Source organism: Streptopelia decaocto (assembly GCF_964273445.1).
Source record: "Streptopelia decaocto genome assembly, chromosome: 4".
NCBI classification, from domain to species: Eukaryota; Metazoa; Chordata; class Aves; order Columbiformes; family Columbidae; genus Streptopelia; species Streptopelia decaocto.
Window position 1 is genome coordinate 19,659,854 of NC_138658.1, and position 16,329 is coordinate 19,676,182.

At 45.1% G+C, this 16,329-nt stretch overlaps 1 protein-coding gene across 1 annotated transcript in view; it reads right to left on the reverse strand.

The window, feature by feature from the left end:
* Positions 1–7,074: 7,074 nt before the first annotated feature.
* The window catches only part of RNF150 (ring finger protein 150), a 122,243-nt gene continuing 112,988 nt past the window's right edge, over positions 7,075–16,329 (reverse strand). The window contains exon 7 of the mRNA XM_082051330.1: positions 7,075–15,044. Coding sequence (XP_081907456.1) covers positions 14,926–15,044 — 119 coding nt within the window. The 3' untranslated portion in view covers positions 7,075–14,925. The remainder of the gene's footprint in view (positions 15,045–16,329) is intronic.

Genomic DNA, 16,329 nt, shown 5'->3' on the forward strand with positions numbered 1-16,329 from the left:
CCCCCTCAAATACAGAAACACCTTCTCCTCCACCTATTTTGTGATGAGCAAACACCATGCCAGAGTTATGTGAGCATAGCTGACACAGAAAGGTGTTGCTGCAAAAAAATAGCCCCTCCTGTGCTACCAGAACATGAACATCTGAAAACTTGCACTAAAAGGATAGAAGAAAAGGAAAAAAGCACTGCCAAATATATCAAAGCAACTGTGCTGCCTTTTACAAGCAATTTGCTGCCAGCTTCTGGCCAGAATACCTCGAAGAGACAGCAGTCTCTTCGGACAGTATGTCCTAATAAAAAATGCAGGTCAACAGTGTCACCTTCTAAAGGGGAGGAAATGGAAAAATGGAAGCATGGATGCTCTTTGAACATTAAACACTTCAATATAATGTCTCAGTCAGGTCCTTGGAATAACTGCAGTTTCTGCATCCCCTATTTGGTGTTAGAGGGCAACAGTCCTTTAAAAGGAGGTAACAAAGTTAGTGAGAAAGGAGCAACAAGGATGCTTATCACATTTACAGCCAGGTATTTAAAACAAAACATTTGACTCCCTAGCTGCCGGCAAGCATTACATAAACCAAAAGGTGGGAGTAATCTCTGTTTCTGTCCAAATTAGATAATAAACAAGATAGGTAATGCTTTCTCACACCAGCAAGACTACTGGTATTTAGGAAGGTTTCTGGCATTACAATCAAGGGCAAGGAACAGTGAGCTGACATTCTTCTGTTAGAAAGGCAACATGATATACACACTCCACACGCAGTTTGTATTTAATGTGGCACTTGAATGGAATCAGATTTCACATCTCCGAGCTGGTCAAATGCATTTCTGAATTGCTTTGTTTAACATTTCAGACATATGAGGAGTGAGACTCAGTAGCACAGATTTGCTCCTTAGCTGGCGAGATTTCATCTCAGGGGAGATGATCTCACCACTGCGCAAGATTATTGTCCTCAACACAGGAGAGAGAAACTCATGGTCATAGTGAAGCTACTCTGCCACTGCTGGAGCCTGGCTGCCAACAAATCACACATACAGTGCTCAAGCAATAACCATCACCCCCCAGGCCATTTGCCATTTCCATGCACTTTATCTGAGGATACACTCAGTCCATTCACTCAACACTCCATCAGTGATTTTCCCGAGTTCCCTTTAATTAAGCCTATACTATGTAAGGATTGTCAGAGGTCCTACAGCCTCTGAATTGAGATGGGTTTGACATCCTCAAGGCCTTTTAACACCAACCTGCCTGTAAAAAGCAATGTTGTGGCTCTCACCCCTGCTCATGCAGCCCTCCCACATCACTCACCTGCCGCAGCAGCTCCAGTCCCAAGGGCATTTAAGACATCACTGCTCCCAAACAGACATTTCTGCTATGGACCACATCAGCCTGACCACCTCCAGCGGTGGATGTCTGGATGTCTCTCTCTCGGTGAGCCTGAGGGCTTGGAGGACACTGTCAGGCTTAGCAGAAATGGGGGTGAAACCCACCTGCCACCTCACTACCTGCTCGCCTCCAGGAGCCCTCCTCCACAAGAGGGGTCTGGGGAGGCACAGCTCAGATCTGCAGCTGGCCCAGGAGGTCGTACCAGTGAGCAGGATCAAAGCTCAGAGTAACACTCCTTCCTCACCCTGAAAAGGAACCACTCACCCCAAGGTATTTTCAGGAAAAAAACCTTCTTAATATGGAGCCTATAACAAACCCAGGCAAAGTGAACAGCTGCAGGTAGCAATGATGAGTTGTACTCAAGGTGTATTCATTTATACCACAACCTGGGCAGACCTCTCTAGCAAGGGACAATCAGCTTCAGGGAAGAAAACCCCACATTTTCCTACCAGTCAAAGCACAGGAAATGCACACCCCAAGGAACAACTCCCCAGTGTTGCTCTGAGCTCTTCCACTCAAAAAGAAGGCACCCCCCACCACCCCCCAAAAAAAGAAACCAAAACAACAAAAAAAACCCTCCTAAAGGAAAACAAACAAGCTGCACCTCTATTTCACAGGCTTTATACCACCAGCCTCCACAGTTACCACAATGGCCTTCCCAGCCTGTGGAGCATCCCTCTTCCTGAACACCTGGGTCAGCACAAATGACCGAGGCTGGGCACTGCTAACAAGGTTATCACACACATCTGTGGAATTTCAGCAGCTGCTTGTATTTAGGACTTCACTGAACGTAGCAAATAGAGATTTTTTTTTTCCTCTGGTATTAATGAATGTTTTCAGAGCAGTTTCACAGAGGAAAGTCAATCAGGGTCAATTTTCCGTAAGAAAAATCCGCTTCTCTATTGTCCTTTAGGACAATTATTTAAAAAATAACACCCTCACCAAAACAACACTGTTAAGTAACACATCTCTGTGTGATTCTTCTCATCCACCCTTTGTCACTAATTTAAGGTCATAAATACAGACAGTCCCGGCAGGGGCGGGGACAGAACCGCCGCCCGACCCGTTCCGTCCGGCAGCGGCTGCCGCTCGCCCCCGTGTGGCCGCCGGGGCTGGCGAGACATTGGCGGGGCGGGAGCGCCCCTTGCTGGCGAAAGAAGGGACGTGATGCAAGCGGCTGCCGCTGCCCCGCTGCTCCCCACCCGAGTGATGAATGACCTTTCTCACTTTTTTTTTTTTTTAAAAAAACCTAAACACAACAACATCAACAAAAACAAACAAACAAACAAAAAGTCAAAACCACTCTCTTCTCAGCCATCTAGGCTGCACACCTGATTCACCCTCTGTCCTCTCTGCGCTTCACTTATTTGCCTCCATAAACCGAGGCTTGGAAGAAAAACACCAAATATCACAGCTGTCATAACGGACAGCATGAAATGGGAGTCTGTGGAGGTCTCAGATGACTGGGGAGGTCCTGGATGACTGGAAGCTGGCAAATATTGTCCCAATCTACAAGAAGGGCAATAGGGATGATCCCAGCAACTACAGGCCTGCCAATCTCACTTCTGTGCCTGGCAAAATCATGGAGAAGATTGCTCTGGGAGTTACTGAAAAACATCTGAATGACAATGCAGTCATGGGTCCCAGCCAGCACGGGTTCATGAGGGGCAAGTCTTGCTTGACAAACTTAATTTCATCTTACAACAAGGTGACCCACCTAGTTGACCAAGGGAAGCCTGTTGAGGTGATCTTTTTGGATTTCAGTAAAGCCTTTGATTCTGTCTCTCACAGTATTCTCCTGGACAGATGTCCAGCACACAGCTGGGTAAACACACAGTGCAGTGAGGAAGCAACTGGCTGATGGGCCAGGCTCAAAGTGTTCTAGTAAATCGGGTTATGCACTAGCGGGGCTGTGCAGGGATTCATCCTATGACCAGCACTCTTCAGTGTCTTTATAAAAGACTTAGACTCAGGACTTGAGGGATTGCTTAGTAAGTTCACCAACGACACAAAACTTGGGGGAGCTGTTGACACCCTCGAGGGCAGAGAGGCCCTGCAGAGGGATCTGGACAAATTGGAGAACTGGGCAATCACCAACCGTTCAATAAGGGCAAGTGCTGGATTTTGCACCTGGGACACAGCAACCCTGGCTGTACATACAGACTGGGGGATGAGATGCTGGAAAGCAGCTCTGCAGAGAGGGATCTGGGGGTTCTGGTAGATGGCAAGTGGAACACGAGCCAATAGTGTTCCTGGCAGCCAAGAGAGCTAACGTGTCCTGGGTGCATCCAGCACAGCATTGCCAGCCAGGTGAGGGAGGTGATTGTCCCGCTCTGCTCTGCACTGGTGCAGCCTCACCTGGAGCACTGTGTGCAGGTCTGGGCGCCACAGGATAAAAAAGGGTGTTAAGCTACTAGAGAGTGTCCAGAAGAGAGCTATGAAGTTGGAGAAGGGTTTGGAGGGGAAGCTGTATGAGGAGCAGCTGAAGTAACTTGGTTGTTCAGCCTGGAGGAGACTGAGGGGAGACCTCATCACTGTCTACAGCTTCCTCACAAGGGGAGGAGGAAGGTAGGCACCCATCTCTTCTCTTTAGTGACCAATGACAGAACCCAAGGGAATGGCAGGAAGATGTGAGGGGAGGTTCAGGTTGGACATTAGGAAAAGGTTCCTCATCCAGAGGGTGGTGGAGCACTGGAACAGGGTCCCCAGGGAGGTGTCATGGCCCTAAGCCTGACACTGTTCAAGAAGACACTGTACAACGCTCTTAGACACATGGTGTGAACTGTGGGGTTGTCATATGCAGGGACAGGAGCTGGACACGATGACCCTTGTGGGTCCCTTCCAATTCAGGACATTCTATGATTCTATGTAGGCTGGCATCGCCAGCACCCCTGGGCTTTGGGGAGGCCCCAGGGCACATGGATGGGGGGGTGCACCACTTGTACTCTGGGTTGGTGTGTGCTGGTACCACCCAAAACCCGAGGGAGCTGTGAACATTTCCCATCATGGCACCAGCTGATTCCTTGGCTGTGTCCCCACCACAGGGCTTGGCTCCATGCTCTGTTCCTGGCATCATGCTATGGCTGAGACCCCCCCCACTCTGGCCATGCAGTTAAGGAAAGAGCAGTGAGGTCTGGAGAAAGGCAGTGAGGAGGTGCTGAAGCATGGATCAGTGTCCCACAACACATGACTGAGCAAGCCTGGACCCCGCAGCTGGAAAGCATCAACACCACAGGGATATACCAGACATCTGCACAGCCAGGCATGACATGGAGGAGTCGACTTCCCTGGTGTTACTCCTTTGTGAGTGTCTGCTCCTGGCCCAAGTTGAGTCAGACCCAGGCTAGGAGGGACTGCTGGTCTGAGCCAGCATGGCTGCCCCAAACAGGGACAGAAGAACAATTTCATCTGAGCTGTGGGCTTTGACAGATGAGCTCTGGGGCTCTGCCAACACATCTAAGGCGTTACCACTCCCAGATGTCTGCTCTGTCCCTCTGCCAGGAGCTACCATGCGTCTTAGCTGGAGCAGGAAGAGGGACATGTGCCTGGGCTTCAGCCACCATGAGTCGCTGCAGGTCTGTTGCAAGCCTGTCTTTGCTCGCAGGTGAGAGGATGGAGTATAAAGCCAAGCTACTGAGACATAGATGTCCAGGGGGCTGTCCAGAGGAGCGGTGTGGTGACCTGCAGCAGAGGCTGGCCCAGGCACATGAGGGTGGTAATGCTTTGCCCAGTTCTGCTGCCAGGCCGCTTGATTGCATGGGGATCAAAGGCTGAGGAATGAGTGTGTTGCAAAATTACACCCTTGCTTACTGAGCACTCATTAGATTTCTTTTGGGCGATGAAGTTCTCTTTTTCCTTGTGGGCTACCCCCAGACTCAATCTCCTGGTGTTACAGAACTGCCTTCTCAGAGTGGTTTTTCCAGAGTGGCTCCCCAAGACCTGGCACAGACAACTGCATCTCCCCTTAGGGCACCCTCAACATGCAGCACAAAGCTTGCTTTCTTTCCTAGCCTCATGTGGGTAACATGGGACAGAAGGGACCCTGGGCCATGTAAATCATTGCACTATGCAAAGCTGCATAAATTCCCTTTGAATCCTGAGTCCTTTCCATTGACTCTGATGAGTCTGAGGGTCACCCCCTTGAATCACAGGAGTGAGTACAATCTGCCTTATTCCTTCTGAACAAAATACCCAAAACAAAATGAAACATAAAAAAAGAACATAAAGCAGCATGGCTTTATGTCTGTATTTTGACCAGAAATGAATCTCATATACAGTAGAGAAGAAAGTGCCATAGCCCAAGCCCTAGGTATGTGCTTGCATCCTGGAATTAATTGCCTTACGCCCCTTGTTATTTATAGCCCTGATGCCATTCCCAGCAGCTCCAATGCTGTGTTACTTGTGCTGCGATACTCGAGCGTGCTCCCTCCCGCCAGATCTGCAGCAGCGGCAGCAGCTGTGTTGTGTGTGCAGATCACATAGCAACTGCGCACAGCTGCCTGCCAAGGAAAACCGGCCCCGCTCGCTCCCCTGGCCATTTATTAAATCAAGGCAGAGAACAAAGCAGGGGCCAGGGAGGGAGTTGCGCAGGGAAGAGCAAGACCAGATTCCTTGGCTAGCAATACCTAAAATCTCCCTCTGAAGGCAGCCCAGGTTTTGTTTTGGTGAGAAAGGCTTCTGCCCTTGGAGCAGGGCTGGTGGGACAGGGAGCTCCAGGCTGTGCCACTGACTAGCAGACATGGGTTGGGAGTGGAAAAATAATTCCCAGCATTGCCGATAAAGCCACATTAAATCACACACAGTTTTCATGCTCTGAACCAGCTTGGTGCCCCTCCATTGTGAACAGCAAGAGCAAAGCCCAGCGGGAGGGTGGGCGCACGGGAGCAAGCGGGCACAGGGCTTGGGGCAGCTGGGTGCAATCTAGCCCAGGGCTGCTGCTTCCTTGCTCCTGGGGGAAAGCGGAGCTAGGGCCCCAACTGATTTGGCACGTTGATGCCTCGAACACACTGCTGCAGCTGGGAGAGAGGCATCCACACCGGCAGCACCGGCCAGCAAGCACAAAGCGTGGCCAGGATGGGGGCAGGCTGGGCCCCCACGGTGGGGCTGCGGCTTGAGCCAGGATTTGGCCATCCTTCAGGGATTTCTGTCTGCCTTCCTTTGCATCCATGGGATAACTTTTCTCTATGTCTCTTAAATTTCTTCCAAGCAGAATTTTTACTGTGCCTTCAACCTCTTGTATGCAGCACACCTATGTCATGACAACCCCCAGGGCTTTCCCACAGCCCCCACACCCGGGGACACAGGGCAGCAGCTGATCAGGGAAGGGAAGAGCAGCCAGATGACAAAGACAGTGCAGTCCCTACCGAGGCGTGGCAGAGCTGTCACCTTTTAAAGCTATTTTAACATAACATGGCCAGTGTCCAGGGTGAGGCTGCTGCTCTCCTCCTGCAGAGTGGAGGCATTTACCTCCTGCACGGCCACTGGTTTCTGATCAAGAGAAGCTGAAGGACAAGGAGGATGAGAGCAGTAACTGGTGCGGAGGCCAGGCTGCCGTTCGGGTCCCTGCCCGCTATCACTTCTGCCCCATGAAGGCCAAAATCTGCAGCGGCTGAGTCCAGGAAGGAACAATCAGCAACTTTCACACATCAGGAAATGCCAGTTTTATATAGTCTTGTTAGAAAACACGTATGACACAGTAATCAGATTTGTTTTATTAAAAAACTTGCAATAAAATTCCTTGGAATTCACCATCTTAAATTTGAGAGTTGCAATATTTTACTAGTACATAATAACACAGTCTCACTTATTTACATTATAATCCTCTATATAACAAAAATAGCCATGTTGTACTACTGAATAATGCTTCCAAATATTAGCCTCAACATTTCGGTACTTCCCCCAGCTGAGTCACTGTCCATGCTCTTTAGCATTTACAGTATATAACAAAGCAAGAAGGAAAAAAAAAGTGTGTGCCTCATGATTTCAGGCAAATCCCTTTAAGATGGTAGTTCTCTGACTCCCACATTTTTCAAGAGAGATAAAGTGCATTGGAAGGGAAGATGTATACATTATAAAATATCAGCAAAGAGTTAAAGTATATTTGCAATACTGTACAGAAAGTAATGCTAGAAAAAAGGCTCGCTTCACAAACTGCTACTGCACGGTTTTGGCAGCAAGTCACAGGTAGCAGGGGAAAAAAACCCAAAAGCTAACCACAAGAAAAAGAACCACCTACGCAAATGCCACTGCGTGATTTTGTCGTGGTCTTTCACTGGGTGTTTCACAAACCAAAGCGTAGCTGTCTGGAGAAAGGAACTTTTCTTCCCCGTGGAGATGAAGGGTTATTTCCACAGTCAATAGAAACACAGCGTGGTGAGCCTGCCGAAAGCGAGTGCCGTACCAGCAACACAGCTTCAGTCAAAAATCTGTCCTCATCCCGAGGGATCCGCAGCGCAGCTAGAGACTCAATGTGTGAGTGTGCGCTCGCGTGACAACCCTGTCACCGCCAGCTTGCCCGGGCTGGCAGGGGCAGGGCTGAGGACCTCCCAGTAAATCCACAGCAGGACTGATTACCTTGGAGAGTTTCACTGGGACAGACCATTGTCTCCTAACTGGCAGCTATTTCGGTAAGCTGTGCGCTGATCCATATGGTAGTTATTTTGCTGGGGATTTTTCTTCCCTTTTTAACATCGGCATTTGCTGGTAGGGCTCTGCAGCGTGTGAGAAGAGACACGGCTGGAAAAAGCTTTGGAGCCATCAATGGAAACCAGGATACTTCGCTCTGTTCAGGAACCGCATACAAACGGGATGCCACATTTTTTTGGTTTGCTTATAAACTACTCTAAATAAAAATAATTCTCTTCTGGAAATGGATGGAATGTATATTTTGACAAGTACAAAACCATTTTAAATGTTCACTAAATACAAGGAACTTGCTATAAAAATAACAGACCCTCCTACCATCCCCTCTTTACATTTCTAATTATAAAATGGTATAGTCATTTCAGGTTCCTAACATGAAACAAGAAGTGAAGATGGTATTATGTACACATACAAAAACATTTAGATATTTGACATCTGAAATAACTGTATACATTCAGAGCAAAGAAGCATCTTGATCTTGCTATTATTTTTAACGCTACACAGGACTGAAGAATCAGGAAATTAAAAAAAAAGGGAAAATGCTATTTCTTTCTTTTGTTTCTCTCTTTTTTTTTTTTTTTTTTTTTGCATTCACTCCAGAAAGAAATAACTTCCACCAATTCACAATTAAAATAGTTGAGAGAGACAAGATTAATTTCAGATGAAAAATTCATCTTTTGGCTTTTCATTCAAAATCCACAACATCATTCATCTTTCTTCTCTGTTTCTCCCTTTGAAACACAGCTCATGCTCAGAAGGATTTTTTTCCCTTGGAAAAGAAGCACCGAAGCTGAGGAAGGGAGCCCCGTGGGTTTCCAGCGCGGCGGGGGCGGCTGCGTGCACAGGACAGCCTTCTGCCCAGCCCGCAGCTGCCATCTGCGACGCAAACAAATCCAGACTCAAAAGTCCATCTGGCGCTTCTCTTTCAACTGCGAAACTATCAATTCGTTCAGGTAACAGCTTGGTAAAATAAAAGAAGTGCTTGTGTTGGATCAATTGTCCCTTTTTAAAACGTCTGCTAAAACAGCACCTCCACCTTCTTTTCCCTGCGCCCCTAAAATATTACAGTATGCTGCTTTTCACCGCTTGCGTTAAGCAAGCCAATTCATTTCTGTCACGCTGGTTGTGCTGTATACGCTCACACATTTTGCATCTATAAAACAAATGAGTCAACGCTTAATGTTCTTCAGAAGCAGCAACTCTCAGTCAGCACCGCTTATGAAGAAGCTTGGCTCCCCGGAATCTGCCGAAAACCCTGAGCCTATCTTTCATTAAGCCGTTAAGCTGAGCTTAGGCTGGCTCCTTTCGCCCTGTACAGAAGCAGAGCAGCCCAGCCTGCTACCAGAGACACAGGTAGCACAAAATACGAGAGAGGAAGCAGCACAGCATTAGTTTTATCCCATGATTTCCTTCCCCTGCGGCAAATGCTCATACTAGAGCAAACATTTGTGAGAGGGGCTGGGAAGGAATGGGCTGGATTTCTCTGTCATTTCAGTCCTGCAAAATGGATGCATCCCAACAGCAAACCAAGCCCTCCCTCTTCTGTTTATACCGTCACTTTGTCCTGTCCCATATTCCTAGCAGACTGGTAACTTTGGCCCTACAACAAGGATCTGCAAGAATGATGGGTTAAAAAAAAATCCATTATTGCTAAAAAATAGAAATCAATAAATGACTATTGGTTTTCCAATAATAAATTCCTATTCTGGTCTTGTTTCAAACTATATGCTTAGTCATGAGCTTTTCTATGGACAGAGACCACAAAGGAATGAGCCTCTTCTAAAGAAAGCCTGGGAGATTCCCAGCTGCCTCGGCTGAAAGGCGTTTCCCGCTCTTAGGCACAATCCGTACCCTTATGTCAGTACAGGCCAATTGTCACAACAAGGACTTGCAGTCCAGAGATTGTATATAAAGACTTGTACCCTGATCTTTGCCTTTTAATTAGAGAATATGTTCAAAGGGCTGTGGCATATATTCAAAGGAGAAAATTTGTAAGGCAAAACTCTGGAAAATCTATACAATGACCGCACTCCAGGTTTAACAAGAATGGCAAATAAAACACAATTTATGGAAAATCTGATGTTAAATTGATGCCTAAAAGTACATAGATGTGTTAAGTGATCTTCAGATACCTGCCAGGGCAACCCATCCATATGCAAAGGTCTTCTGAGCTAGACATTTTTCAAATTGAAGAAGCATTTCTTTTTATTTAGCAAGGAAGAAAAGAGCGTAGGTTAGCAGGTTTGACAACAAAAAACTTTGGATCACAAAATGCATATTCTTTGAGAAAGATTAAATTCCAGGCTGGATCTGTCTCTGGTGCTTGGGTTCATTTTGTTAACAAAATGAGAACATATAAACATGTCATTCAATAATAGACAAAGTACTGACCTTCTTATAATGACTTCCTCTGATCTGATCCAGGGGTCGTTAAAGCAGTGAGATCTGAGGGAACTCTTACCATATATGATTTCAATAATTTTTTTCAAATTGCCTCTATAAAGCCATTTTCTTCAGTGCCACAATCTCCCTCATTAAAAAAAAAATAAATCTAACAATGGCAGCTGCTTCTGGTTTTACTACAATACACTTTCTATAGTCATATCAATATACTTTTATATGCACACATGGCAATTTAATTCTACAGAATGCTTAAAGAACAATCTGTAGTGCTGTGATTGTCCTGACCCTCGTTTTGAGGCTCTACAGCGGTCAGAAAATAAAAAAAACTCAAACCCTCAGCAAGTGCCAGATACGTATCTCCATCAGAGTGAGTGAGCCATGGGGAAGAGATGCAGAGCCGGTGTCTTGCGCGTCTGCACGTGCACATTAGGTCATTAGTGAGTGCAGAATTCAAACCCATGTAATTTTTTATGTGTCCTAACTCTTGAAGAGACCCTTGGGAAGGCAATTTAGTAAAACCCGTGAAAGTCAAAGGAAACTCAGAACACAGTCTCTGTCTGTCCAAGTTTCATCCTGCAAGCCAGCCTGAGTGCAGATGAGCCTCCCCACGGCGAATGCTTCTCCCACCTACTACTCGCTGATGGGAAAGAAAAGAGCCTCAGCTGACAGAACTGGAAGAGCCTGGAGAGACACAGGAACAGCTGTGTGACAAGAGGGCCTTTCTCAGAGAGCCGGAGCTGCAGCAAAGCCACCACACCGAGGGTGGGCAGTCACGGCACGAACCTGCAGAATTCTGTGCATGAGCATTTGTTCATCAGAGGGCACCAGAGGATTCCTTTGTTTTATATATATATATATATATATATATATATATATATATATATATATATATTTTATTTTTTTTTTTCCCCTGGCTGCATGCTAAAGGCTGCTTTCCCTTCCGAACAGGCAGTGCTGTGTCCCTGCCATCTGAATCCCACATATTTAATGCTGGAGCCCAAGCTTAGCGTGCCGCAGTCCTGAGGAATCACACAATACTCAGGATGGGATTAATTTTGCCCAAAGCTGCAAATCAGGAGGTTTAATTTTACCCTGTGAGGAATCTCAGTGGAGAGACTCACGTAAGCAAAACTGTGCACGGGCATGCAGATCTGCAGAATTAAGGCTTTCATATATGTTACAAACACGCCTCTGGGGGTCTTAATATTTAAGAAGCAACTCAAATTCCCAAGGCATTTCATCAGTTATACGTATAAGGATATATTGTCAGCCAGGTCCTGATTTAGGAAAACATTTCCATTTAACACAGCAGTTTAATTATGCTCATAGAAGACCTGTTGAAAATAACATGATTTTGCTACAAGTCCAAAACTAATTAAAAGTGCTTTTCTGAAGAAGGACAGAAGTGCTTTCCTAAGTTTTGGCTTCAGTGATGTGTAACCTAGCTTTGTGCTCGTTATCGCTTAACAGTGCTCAGGGCTGTAGAAAACCTGAGGATAGGGAAAAACATATTTCCTGAGTGAAACTGCAGGTAGCATTGGGAAAACAAAATCAGAAAGACTCCTGATCCAGATTTGCTAGGATGCCTCTTTTGAAAGACCACAATATGGTGATATTAAAAAAACCAAGTTTCACCCAGCCTAGCACCCTGGCTCCCCCAGTGGCCAGCTGTAGACCCCAAGGGACCACATCTGCTATGGGATACTTAGGAAAAGAGCATGCACAGTGTGATCCCTCTCCAAAATCCTTCCCCAGCTCCCAGTAATATGGGCAGGGTCTCAGTTACCACCCATGTGATGCTGCTTTAAGCACAGCTCCCTTTAAGGACTTTTCTGGGCAAAATACCCAGTTCAGACCCAGCTGGGAGTCTCACCTCCTGCTTTGCTTTTCCACAGACCTCCCTTGCTCTGCTGTGCTGTGGGTGGCTCTGCTATGGCAACAGATAATTGGCCAATCTATCCATTGAGATTAACTTAATTAAGTTTGTGAAATAAAATGAAGACTTCGTGACTGCTCTTCTGAAAACCAAACTGTTCAGCCAGGAGCTGTGTTGTTTGTTTGGTTGGGTTTTTTTGTCTGTGTGCTGGAGAGATGTTAAAGGATCACTGACAACTCAGACATCATGATCATGATGTTCCTGTGACATGTAGCACCTGGGCTCTAGTGCTAGAGAAGAAACTGTTCCCATGTGTGTACTTTCCATAGGGACACCTGACTGTGTATAACCAGCTTTACTCTTTCCCCTGCGGTCACTTGAGATGAAATTTCATTCCTGTGCGAAGGGCCAGTATCTGGTGTAAGCACCACTTAAATCCCATTTCAGCATTATTTCCAGAGCCAAAGAGGAACTGATGTGATGCCTTGTGCAAAGTCTCTTGTGTGGGGCTGAATTTCAGCATTGCTTCTCTTGACACTGTGGGCCTTTCCCATAGCAGTAAGGAACAGAGAAGACATAAAGAACAAGGAAAATACAATTACAGAACCACCAATATCAGCAAGACTGACCTAGCTACGCCCTCCGGAAAGATTTCTAGCTTTCTTTTTAAAACAAGCAGGTTTCTAGCTGCCTGCATCTCATTAATTAAAAGAAGATGTCCTTTTGAATGGCTTGTAAAATGTAATGGTGCATTGCCAGATTATGGTTTTGAAGGATTATTAGGCTAGGATCCTTTGCCTCAAAGTTACCCTGCATAAAAAGAATTCAGCTAGAAACCGAATCAAGTTCTAAGTGAACTGAAAAGAATGGAGTACAATTTTTCTTTCTTCCTGTATTTAACCAGCAAGTTGCCCAAAAGTTTAGGGATAATTCTAAACATATTTGTTTCCAAATAAGACCTGACAAACTGAATTTTGGCTGGCACTTGGTTTCCACAGCTAACAAGTAAATCCACAAGGAGATTAAATGCAGCAAGAACCCTAATAGTTGCATTTTGAGATGCTGCTGTGACACCATCAAGTCCAAATGTTTGACCTCTCTGTGAAATTTCAATGAGAGTTTTTGAGTCTATGGACTTACTCAGGATGCAGTAATGTGATTCAAATCATCTGACTGTCAACAGAAACCATTTACTTTTGTATAACAGTAAGCTAAAAATGCTTCTTCACAGTTGAGTATGTTGACTGAAAAATGAAATCTTAAGATGAACAAGTAATGATAAGCTGTTCTCTGGAAAGCACAGTTCAGGATAAACTAAATAATAATCACAGGTCATTATTATTTTGGTGTTTTGATTTATGTTACTTGTGTTTATTTCCAAATCTTCCTGCCCCACATATTTTGGTAGATCTCTTTATATACAAATTGCAAGTATTCCATTATGCTTGCCACAATGTTAAACCACCTGAACTCTTGTGTTTGACAAGGAGGCAAAAACTGCCACCAAAAAATAAGTGAAACACACTAAGAACAAAACCAAAACAAAAGAGGAAGTAAACATTTTAACCAGCTGCCTCCTGCTTCATTAGCAATTTCTGACACTGACAGCAGCATCTCCAAACCCTTTCTGAGAACATTCCTGGAACCCTTGTAATGCACAGCTGTTAACAAGCAGCCTCTGGAAACCTTTGAGACACTCCTTTAGCCTACTGGTCAGATTTTGTTCTGTAAAATTAAGAAAGACATGATGTTATACTAGATCTTCTTTTCCAGCTACTGAATTGTGACTTTAAGGAAGGCTGTTAATGCACTGGCAAATGCTAAGAGCAAAAAACGTAGCAAAGGACTACAAGGATGGAGTGAAGCTTTAAGGTTTTCTTTCTCTCCTTCACACTGTACAATACTTGGCTAGAACAGAGCTCTAAGTAAAATCCAACATAACACAGTTTTAACCCAAATCTTAGCAATCTCTTAATTCAGAGCTCTCTTACAAACAAAAGCCCACCATTTCCAAGGCTTCCACTTAATTAAAGCAGGCTTCACACTAATGCAGGGTGCTGTTGCACCGCCCTTCTGAAGCCATGTGTACTTCATGGAGAAACAACAAGGCAATGATAAATCCTGGAGTCAGATCATGAAGTGACCAGTGAATGAGAATTCAGATTTCTGGATTGAACTCTTGAAAAAGCTGGGGTCAGTCAACAAAAACAGTGTCCATCCATAACAAAATATAAACAAACAAACAAACATAACAAACACATATCTTCTCAAAAAAAAAAAAAGGAAACAAAAATCCGATCGAACAAGTGTAGAAAACACTCAAGCTGTCATTTCAGTTGCGTATTTATGAGCCACTGAAGAGTTACATGACTGCTCTCAAGCACGTGGGTTACCTGGAAGCATCCAACTCCCATGTGAACAAAATGAACGTATGCAGATGATGAAACCGCATCCAGGCAGACACAACTGTTGCTATTGCTTTTCGTGACCATCCCAGAATGGAGTGTGCAGGGGTGACAGTGCTCTGGAGGTGTGTGCATGACTGGTCCAAATCCTAGAAAGCTGATTCAGTCCCTCCCTGTGGCCCACCCCGTAGTTTAGTGTCAGATCTCTGTATTTCAAGACTTCACCTCTTCACAGTCTTGATCAGTGGAAAGCTCCACATCGGACAGTCCAACCTCCATTGCCATAATCAATGAAATATCTGAATCACTGCTGACTGCTGGCTCCTGTTCATCTGTGGGGGTAGAACAGAGAAGAAAACGGCATTATGGTCATATCACTCTGTCAACATATTACTTTTTTTTAGTTCTGCAGACAGGACTTAAAGGTAGATCCAGGTTTCTCCACCACTGAGGTCATGCTTAGATTTCAAACTTCACTCTTATTCAGTCTCTGCCTAAAGCACTTCAAAATCATCAGAAAGTTCAAGCCATCAGTAGCAAGAAACATGATAACAAGGAGCCTGGATGAGTAGCACTTTCGTCTCCTCCTCATCCTCCCAGGGCTCTCTGTCCAGGCCTTTCATCTCCACGAGCTTTCTCCCACTGCCTGGGCACTTCCCTCCCTGTCCCTTTTCACTTCTCCAGCTTGGCATTATCCTACACTCTCCACCAAAGGCAGCGAGCTAAGGACAAAGTCACAGGCACATGGTGGAGCTGGTTGGACATCAGGAAAACATTTCTAACAGACAGAATATTTGTCGGTGGAGACTTTTAAGAGGGCTCTTGGCTAATGTCTGGAAGGAGCAACACAGGTGGTGTTAGTTCTGCCCAGGACTCAGGACCAGGCTACCTGCCTTCTCAGGTACCTTCTCTCATCCTTTTCAACCTCTTTTCTATTCACCCTTTCCTCTGAATGTTCCTTCTGGCAGGTTCCTGATCTAGGCTGGAGGGATCTACTTTAATCCAGCAGGATCCCACATACAGTAAAAGTCAGATTATTGACTTTCACCAAACAGCAATACCCATCAAAACTAAAAGCACAGGAGGAATAACTTATTTTTGTTTTGATTCCACAGCACTTACTATACATGTATTTAGTAGCAGATAAAGCCAAAAGATTTTAATGGACTAAAAGCTAATTTTATTTTAAGAACAATCAGGAGAAGCAAAGCACACTGGATCTCTAGGGAGATTTTTCAAAGGCACAACAACCCCATAGGTGGCCCAGTCCCTGAGAGGAAAAGTTGATGGTTCATATTTTCCAGTGGTTTAATTACAATGACGATATTTCTATTGTAACAATACAAGCATTTAAATGTGTGGCAGTTTTTCCTTTACATATTTTATTTTTCAGACAATAGAAGCAGAGCTCGATTGATGCTAAAAAGTCTACAAGTTGAATGTCTAAGAATTAATAAATAAGAAAAATTACAAAGGAGCCAGGAAAATAATAAGTCCTCACAGTTTAATTATTCAGTTGTATCTAAGTGAGCACAATTAGTCTCCTCTCAATAACTGCATGATTTTTAAATCTGTTTTGGAGAAAAAACACGTATTTACTTGTGCTGGGATTAGACC